At 44.9% G+C, this 9160-nt stretch overlaps 1 protein-coding gene across 2 annotated transcripts in view; it reads left to right on the forward strand.

Moving 5' to 3' along the window:
* The first annotated feature begins 789 nt into the window (after positions 1-789).
* Positions 790-9160, forward strand: part of Magi2 (membrane associated guanylate kinase, WW and PDZ domain containing 2) — a 1234898-nt gene continuing 1226527 nt past the window's right edge. For both annotated transcript variants that reach the window (XM_050139790.1, XM_050139791.1), the window contains exon 1: positions 790-1758. In XM_050139790.1, the coding sequence (XP_049995747.1) occupies positions 1458-1758 (301 nt within the window). In that variant the 5' untranslated portion in view covers positions 790-1457. The remainder of the gene's footprint in view (positions 1759-9160) is intronic.

Below are 9160 nucleotides of genomic sequence, written 5' to 3' on the forward strand. Positions count from 1 at the left end.
CCCCCCCCCCCCATCCACTCCTCACCGTGGGAAAGGCCTCCTTGAGAATCAACAAGGTCTGGTGGACCAACTTGAGTAGGACCAAGCCCACCCCCATCCCCCAGCCAAGGCTGAATAAGGTATTTCACCTTAGGGAATGGGCTCCAAAGAGCCTGGGACAGAACCTGCCACTGCCTATACCGTCCATTTCTACATCAAGGCTCTCACTCTAATTATCAACCCCTCCCCCACATCGACCCTTTCCACTTTTCAACTAGGGCAGGTGCGGTCTACACTGACTCCACTCACACCGCTTAAGTTTCTGCCCCAGGGGACTCGTGACCTTGGTCTGCAGATGCTGTTTCTCATTCTTGCCGCTACCAGGACGACCAGACTCCTCGCTCTAACTTTCCCTTGGCGGAGGGGGACTTCTGAGAACTTTGCGAGAAATTGAAGACTGTTCAAGAGAAGGGAGCCAGCAGTGAAGTCTAGCTCTGACTGCCAGGTCGTCTGCAGTCCCACGCTAAGACTTTGAACTCCAGCTTTCTGGCGGTGGCGGGATGGAGCACCAGCAGGCTGGCGCCTCCGCAGATGGGCCACTAGGCACCGGGCTCTCCATCGGGTCCCTGGATTTCTGCTGCATCCGTTCTGGAGTGTGAGCAAGTCGCGGTGTCCTGCGGGCGAGGGAAGCTGAAAGCAGGTCCAGCCTGATCTACTGGCTCTCCTCACTGGCCTGCCCACGCCGGGCCCAGGCTCTCCTCCTTCCCGGCTCCCGCCTCCTCCTGCAGGCTGCGGGGCGGCCCGGGGCCTGCCTCTCTCTCTCTCTCTCCGCCTTCACTACCGGGTCAAGCCGCGGAGGGAGGGAGACGGCGGCGACGAAGCCCTCGCTGGCGCTCCACCCGGTGCACGCGCCTCCTCCCTGGGCTCGCATCCCTCCTCCCCGCCCGCTCGCATCCTGCCAATACAGTACAACTAGTACACGCGCACACACACACGCGCTCCCCGCCGCTGCCACTGCAGCTGCCATGGATATCGGCTAACAACACCGAGGCCGGCGGGCGAGCGCGCGCGCGCTCCCACTCGCAGCACGCAGGAGTGGCCCCCGGCATCCCTACCCTGCTCCCCACCCCCACGCCACCCGCGCACCAGCTCGGCCACAGGCTCGCGCTGGCTCCGCCGCCCGCCGCCACCTCCGCTAACGCCGCCAACGCCACCACAGCTTCCTCCGCTGCGGGGCCACAGCCTTGAGTGTCATTCAAGGGACGGCACAACCTCACCCAGGCTCTCCTACCTCTGTCCCTCTCATCCACCCTCCCCCTTCCTCCGCCACACTCCATCCAAAGAAGAGGGAAAGCGCGGAGAAAGGCAAAGTCTGCCACCCTCATCCCTTGGCCCCCTGGCTCCTCCATCCCGATTTTGACTCCCGAACCCTCTTCCCCTCAGGACCCTCAGGAACTGAGGCTACTCACTCTACTGCCATGTCCAAAAGCTTGAAAAAGAAAAGCCACTGGACTAGCAAAGTCCACGAGAGTGTCATTGGCAGGAACCCGGAGGGCCAGCTGGGCTTTGAACTGAAAGGGGGCGCCGAAAACGGACAGTTCCCCTACCTGGGGGAGGTGAAGCCAGGCAAGGTGGCCTATGAAAGCGGCAGCAAGTTGGTATCCGAGGAGCTGCTCCTGGAGGTGAACGAGACCCCCGTGGCGGGGCTCACCATCAGGGACGTTCTAGCCGTGATCAAACACTGCAAGGACCCACTCCGGCTCAAGTGCGTCAAGCAAGGTGAGCGCAGCTTGCTTGGTGCTTTGCCAGGCGGTGGGACCCCTGCTTGGGGAGGGCAAAAAGAGGGTGGGCGCGCGAGTTGCAAGGGTGTATGTTGCGCCACCGCGGGGTGGGGTCCGGAGAGCACTGTAACTGTGTAAGGAGCGTTAGTGGAACGAAGCAGGGGGCTGGTCGGCCGGTTAAGCCAGGTGGCGGTGTGGCAGGTAACTTAGTTTGTGTAGTTGGTTCCTCCCCTTTGGAAGGTATTTGGCCTTGTCTGACCTCAGAGCTCTAGGACCAAATAGAAGGTGCGCCAATGGCATCGCCCACAGTGAATATAGAGCTTTCGGGGAAGGAAGGAGGCAAGGGGGAATGGAGAAAGGAGGATGGAGCAATTTGAGGTGCAGAGGTGTCATTAGAGTGGTTTGGGAGAAGCTCTGAGCAAGGGGCAAGTGGAGACGCTTGGTGTGTTTCCAGAGCTGGTCTGGAGACTTCCTGGTCAGCAGGGATTTCTGAGCCACTGACTGGCGAGGAAGGAAAGGCACAAATTGGTTTGGATGCTTTGACCAGTGTTCGGTAACTTTTTTCCCTGCTTCACTCCTCAGTCCTTCTCCCCCGCCCACGGTCTTGTCATGTGGGCACAGAAAGTCACGTGCAGACTGACTAACCCCAGAGATCGCCCCTGGCCAGCAGGAGGGAGGAGGAGCAGAGCCTAAGGGACTGGGAGCTGGGAGAGCTTTCCAGTGTTGGAGAGGAGGCAGACTGCAGCGTTAGAAAGGTTCCCCAAAGTATTCTTCATTGACTGGGATTTCCTCATTGACTGGAATTCCTCTGTGGTTGGGCTCTCTGCTAGCTAGCTCCAGATCTGGGGGCGTGTTTGTGGCATGAGGGTGGATGGAGATGTGGAGCTGGTTGTAGCTCAGGCTCCCTGTTTTCTAGCTTGGCTTTGCTGAGCCTCTTCCGGGGCTGTGATGTGGATTTAAAGAGATTGGAATCTTGCTGAGCTGTCCACTGTCTTTGCTGGAGAGAAAACTGTGGTCGCGAGGGAGGAAAGATGGAGACAAAAAAGTTTCATTTGATGACTCTCTCAACAAACTGTAGTGTGCCTTTGTTTTCCACATGCGTCGATGCAGTTTCCCCGGGTGGCAGGGTCAACATATGTGTCTCATCCATATCAGCATTATCGGTATAATGATTCTTGTCTGTTGGTACTTTGTCCTGACCCAGTGGTGAAATTCTGAGCATTACTTTATTCTGAATTGCCACTCAATGCTGTGATCCATTTATAAAGAAACATTATTAAGCAATTGCTTTTTGAGCATAAATTTAATCAACAAAGCTTGTTTCAAAGTAAACAAGAGAGAAAGAAGGTTCATAAACTTTTCTAAAGCTAAGTTGTCACGGAAGAAAGCGTCTTCACTGGAATTTCTTGGGTATTCATCACGGATCATTTTAGATTGTCTAATGTAAACACGAAGTATTGTGTGCCATGAAAGAAGATAGAGTATCCTGTTATTTTCCAAAATGAGGTAATTTAACTCAAAATCAGAGAGTTATGCTAACGCATTTTATGTTAGGGTAGTGCATAACAGCAGTCGATATAAATGAGAAGTTCACGTTTAGGATCCGAGAAATCGCCTATAATTAACCAAGGACCAATGGTTTTGTGGTAACAATATTGGTGTTTATAGTGCAAAATAACTGCAAAAGTTAGCGCTTTTTAAACGTTTATTTTTTTTTTATCTGTGCATGGTTTATGGATGGGTGGGTGGATCTGCTAACTGTGGTGTATAGAAGTCAGAGAAAACCCTTGAAAATCAGTTCTCCCCTACTTCTCTGTGGGTCACAGGATGGAAACAGACTTTGGTGGTGAGTTGCCCCACAACCACCCACCCAAGTCTGCTAAAGAGTGACTGTTCTCCAGGGTTTCCCATGATCACTTTATTCGGATGCCTGTAACTTGAGATAGATAGAATTTGGCCAAGTTTAGTACAAACAAAAATAAGTGTCTTTCCCCAAAGGAAAAGCTCTAGGATTAGAAATTTAGTAATTGAAATCCAGGGAGACATTGGGAAAGGGAGGGCCTAAAAGTGCAAATTGAGAACCTGAGATAAGAAATGGAATTCCGAATATTCTGTGATGCAATGATAAAACCTTGGTCAATCTGAGAAGTCTTCACCTTTGACCATGGGAAGAGTGATCTCTAACAGAGCAAAGCTGTGAGCAGTGTTGCCAGTTGAGATTTCTCTTAGTTTGCAACTCCCCACAGGAAAAGGTTTCTGTGTGACCGTGATTTTAACTAAAGCTGACTCTGATCATTCAGTTCCTGTGTTGTTTTGTTCAAAAGATACAGATTTCCAGATTCAGGGAACGTATGTTTATGGAGGGAGATATTTAAATGAAAATCTTTTCACAGTATAAGCTAATTCTTGGCCTGTCAACTAACTGGCAGGTGTCCAGTGATAGATATTTGTAACGATTCATCTACTGAATTATTATGGACAGAAATAAATAATTGCTTAATTAATTAATTAATTAATGGTTTTTGGGAAATCTATAATACTCTTGTGTATTTTTCTAAGTGTAATGATTCATATATTCTTAGAAACTTGTTATTTATTATTGGTGCTTAGATTTTTGATTATAAATGTGACTAAATGTAAATTGCAGAACACTAAGTATAGAGTCTGTGTTTCCTGGGTGAGTTTGTACGTGTTTGAAAATTGAGTAAAACCTCTTGGCTCAGAGTTACATTTCTGGAAACAAAAAGAAGAAAACATGGTATAACCGGACAACTTAAAAACGGCTTGTTTGGAGTTGTTGTTTTTTTTTATTATTAATAAGGTATATTTTAAAAGGTTTCATTGTATATTGGACATTATACAGACACGACAAACATGGTCATAGCAAAACCAAGAAAGGTTTTGTTGGAAATGAAGATATGTATATCAAAAGCACTACTAAAATATACCTCAGATAAATTGTGATAATGAACCAACTTTTACTTACTTTTGGGTAATTTAACATTATAGTCATCATAGTTTTAAATGATCCTAATTTCTAAGGAAAGCGAGAAGCTAGTATTTTAGGGTATCCTAAAGAAGATAGGTGTTCGTCGTTTCTCTGAACTGCTTAAATGCCTTCGAACTCATTACAAAACCTTTTCAACAAAATTCAACAAATTCTCTTTTTATTTCATCATCTTTTAACCTACACCATAAACTCCATATAAAGATATCATTTGTATTTATTGGTGGTATTCTGTTGCGTCCTTTTTGTTCATAATAAATGTTCCTTACTAAGAGGTTTAGTGAGTGAGCATGCTGCCTGTGTTCTCAAAGGGCCCTGTGAGGAGAACATCCTGGATGATTCTGGATAGAAACTGAAGTAGCAAATTTTCCTTCCTTTGTCTTTTCCTTTTAGCTTTGCTGCTCAAGTTCACAGCAGCCAGTTATGCCGGCTGTCACGCTCGTGTCCTACATTCCTTAGCCCATGGTTCCCGATGCCTCTCAGACCACACAGGGGCCTGCAGAGCCTGGATACATTTTCCTATTTAACACCCCACAGTGGAAAATAAAAGGAAAATGCTTTTCTAATTCTTTCCATGTGGAAGACGGACTCTTAAAAGCCTTTGAATTTCACTTTTAGACAAGATCTACGTCACTCTCTCTCCCCTTGCTTCTTTCAAAGACGCCTTCAAAGACACATAGATTCACATTTATTAGGGATCACCCTTTCTCCTTGACTGACATCAGACTAATATCATGTGTTAAACTTCCATGCTGCCTTTAGTTTGATTTGATTCCATGGAATGTGAGTTATATGGATTTTTAATCATTAAAATTAATGAAACCGTTTTAATATACTGATCAGTTTAATATTTATCTAGTGGTGGGGTTCAAACCCAGGGCCTTCCCTATGCTTAGCACATTATCTGTTACTGAGCTGTACCACGTCTTTATTGTACCTACTTTAGAAGAATGTTGGATAATAAAGACTTCGGCTTAAACTGAGAAATGAGAGATGCCAATGTGGTTCTCACTGTCGGGAGACAGATTTTTACTATTTAAATGGCCTGACCTTGAACGCTAAGCGTGAGCATTCACTTCCCTCCCGTGTTTGCTTTGAATGAGAATAGCCTAGGGGTGAAATGTCAGCTGAAGAATATAACCACCACCATTTCTACTCTTAACATTTATACTCTGTCATTTTTTTTTTTTTTTGGCACATTCATTATTCTTAGTTTCCTTTTTAGTCACTGGAAACTCAACACATTTACTTTCATAATGAGAGAAAAAGTTTGCACAAATGACATCCCGTATTGCTTGCAGTTTAAACCGTGACTTTCAAACGCATGGCAGATCCGGGTGGCATCGTTTCTCTTAGGAAGTGGGGACAGGAGTGGTAAAACATGTGTTCTTCCTTGTAGATCATCTGGCTTTGAATCCCGAGAATGCTTCTGATGACAGTTCTATGAACAAGTTTTCTAAGTGGATGAAGTAGCAGTTTCTTAAGGACATGAAATAACCACTGGGGATGTAATCTGCTGGAATTACTCTCTCTCGTGTGTAAGATCTTGGATTCTCGCCCCAGCATTGCCAATAATCATTAGCTAAGCTACACATATAAATCATGCCGTGGTTTGCAGGTAGTAAGCATTATGCAAATTTAGCAAATTTTATTCTAAGCATATTGATCATTTTGAGCTACTTACATTACTTTTAGCCTTCAAGATATTTTTACAGTGATTTTAAAATTGCATGCATGTGTGTCATGTGCGTGTGTGCAAGTGAGTTCAAATGTCAGTGTAGGCCACAGATGTTGGAGGCCCCTGGAGCTGGAGTTCCAGGCAGCTGTGGCCTGCCTGACACGGCTGATGAAAATCAAACATGGGTCCTCTTCAAGAGCACTGTGTGCTCCCAATTGCTTAGCTGTCATTCTAGGCCTACAAATCAAGATATTTTACTCTTAACTGTGGCGAGATATGGAGATGAAAATGAGAAATAACTAATGTCTAATTGATAATAAGTGCAAAATTTAGTTGTAGACGGAGTGGGATTTTCAGAAAAAATTTATTTTATAAAACCTATTTCTTTGATGAATGTTGTCTTTAAGTCATTGGAACATGTTTTTGCCTTTTAAAAGTAACCTTCACTCATGTCTTTATCTATAAAGATTTGTTGTTTTATACTTATTTTAGACTTTAGAACAGTGGTTCTCACCCATCCTAATTCTATAACTTTTTAATATACTTCCTCATGTTGTGCCAATCCTCAACCATAAAATAATTTTTGTTGTCACTTCATAACTGTAATTTTCTATTATTGTGAATAATAATGTAAATATCTGTTGTTTCTGATGATCTTAGGTGACCTCTATAAAAGGGTCATTCACTGGTCAGAAATCACTGATTTAGATAGAGCTTATGATCCCTTTCTTTGCAAATCTTTCCTCCTTTAAAAGCTGGTGAATATATTGAAGTGTTTACTATAATTTTGACAAGCAAAGAAATAATATTGGGATTCATTTAGTTTAAAAATATATTTATGCTTCTTAAACACCATGGTTGCCAGATAGATCATATTGTTAGTGGAACTTTTATGGCATAGCTACAAATCAAGTTTCTCTGCAAGAAGAGCTATAATAAAACAGAATTAATAAGTGGTCATCTTGACAGAGGTTTCTGTCCTGCCTAGTCCCACAGCCATTCAGTCCCAAAGAAACACACAGGGGCCTAAATTAATTATAAACTGGTTGCCCTATTAGCTCAAGCTTCTTATTAATTAACCCTTATATCTTACATTACCCCATAATTCTTGTTTGTGTTAGCCACATGGCTTGGTACCTTTTATCAGTGAGGCATTCTCATCTTGCTTCCTATGCATCTGGGTGACAACTGTAGACTGAACCGTTCCTCTTCTGAGAATTCTCCTATTCTTGTTGCCCCGCCTATACTTCCTGCCTGGCTACTGGCCAATCATCATTTTATTAAACCAATACAACGAATACAAGTGACAGGACCATTGTACCATGGAACTTCCCCACCACCAACCCCCCCTTTTTTTTAAAAAAAAAAGAACTCTGAATCTACTCTCCTTTGTTTAGCCTTTTTTTCTGACCATTATCCATAAAAACGTGTACCCAACACTCTAAACAAAGACAAATATTCATAATCCATTTTTTGGGAATGTGGGCATAGTTTTCTAGGCTACGTCCTGTTAATTGGGGGTGCTGATAATCTTCTGAGGACCTAAAGAAGATTTAGGATTATGGTCAAGTCCTGACTGAAATATTCAGTGAGGCTTGGTCATCTCAGCAAGAAGTCTTAAGGCTGTTCTGGATGTAGAACTCAGAGGAAATTCCAATAAAGGTCCTCTGAAATGTTGGAACATCTCGGCCATCCACTCCTATTGGGGGCTCTTTTATGGTCTTTGTGTGTGTTTTTTTGGGACTGAACGGCTGTGGGACCAGGCAAAACAGAAACCAATATCAATATTGTCACACTCAACAATCTATGACAAAGGAAGTTATCTCAAATCCAGAACAAAATATGAATTGCATTTATAACAATGTCAGCATCTTAATATAGGCAAATGTTATAAAGATGGTGGCCATGGCGCCACAGTATCTCCCTGGTGACCGTCCACAACTTGAGTTAATCGCACCAGTAGTTCCAGTGTCAAATACTGATTTTTAAAGTCTCCCTTAGCCATAGCTTGACTGCTTCATGACAAGAAGCAGGTAACCGGGTCTTGCAGCTTTCTTAGGACTGCCATTCATGTTTTAGCCTCAGCCTTTTCTCTTGTGTCCCCAGTAAGTGCCAACATATCTCCTCTGATAAGAACGAACTATGTTACACAGAGAATTTAGAGGCAAGCCCGTAACCACTAAGGCCAGTTAGCTGAAGATTCATGTAGGGATGTGTGCATCTGTTGCACACTCGTGTGCAATATTCACGTCGTAGAAAATTAGCCAAAGTTGTTTACGTATGGGAAACTGTTGGCATTTGATTAATTCTTGTTACAGAGTTGTGGGAATAATTCTTTAATGATTTTAAAACATTAAGTTTAGAAGAGAGCCCGGCACCCTCAGCCTGGGCTCCAGGGACTCCTGTGTTCTCCTGGATCCTGCACTGCCTGCCCCGTCCTTCCTTCTGTCCCTGGATCACTGGGTTACCAGGCGGCCCTGTTTAGGTGCTGAAGAGTTCCATCTGGACGGGTGAGTGTGTGCTATCCAGGGGCGATAGTCCCGGAAGAGAGCACAAACCCCCCTCCCCCAGCTCCTTCTGCAGGGCTGTCTTTCTTACCACGATCCAGCACCCCACCCCCAACCCTGCCCTGCTGTATGCTAGGACCAGTGCTCAACATCAGTTTTAAGCTCTCACACTAAGGCTACCCGCCCAGAGTGGTGAGCCTCAAGGTCC

This window comes from Alexandromys fortis, unplaced genomic scaffold, assembly GCF_014885135.2.
Source record: "Alexandromys fortis isolate MF-2015 unplaced genomic scaffold, M_Fortis_MF-2015_v1.1 scaffold_38, whole genome shotgun sequence".
NCBI lineage: Eukaryota > Metazoa > Chordata > Mammalia > Rodentia > Cricetidae > Alexandromys > Alexandromys fortis.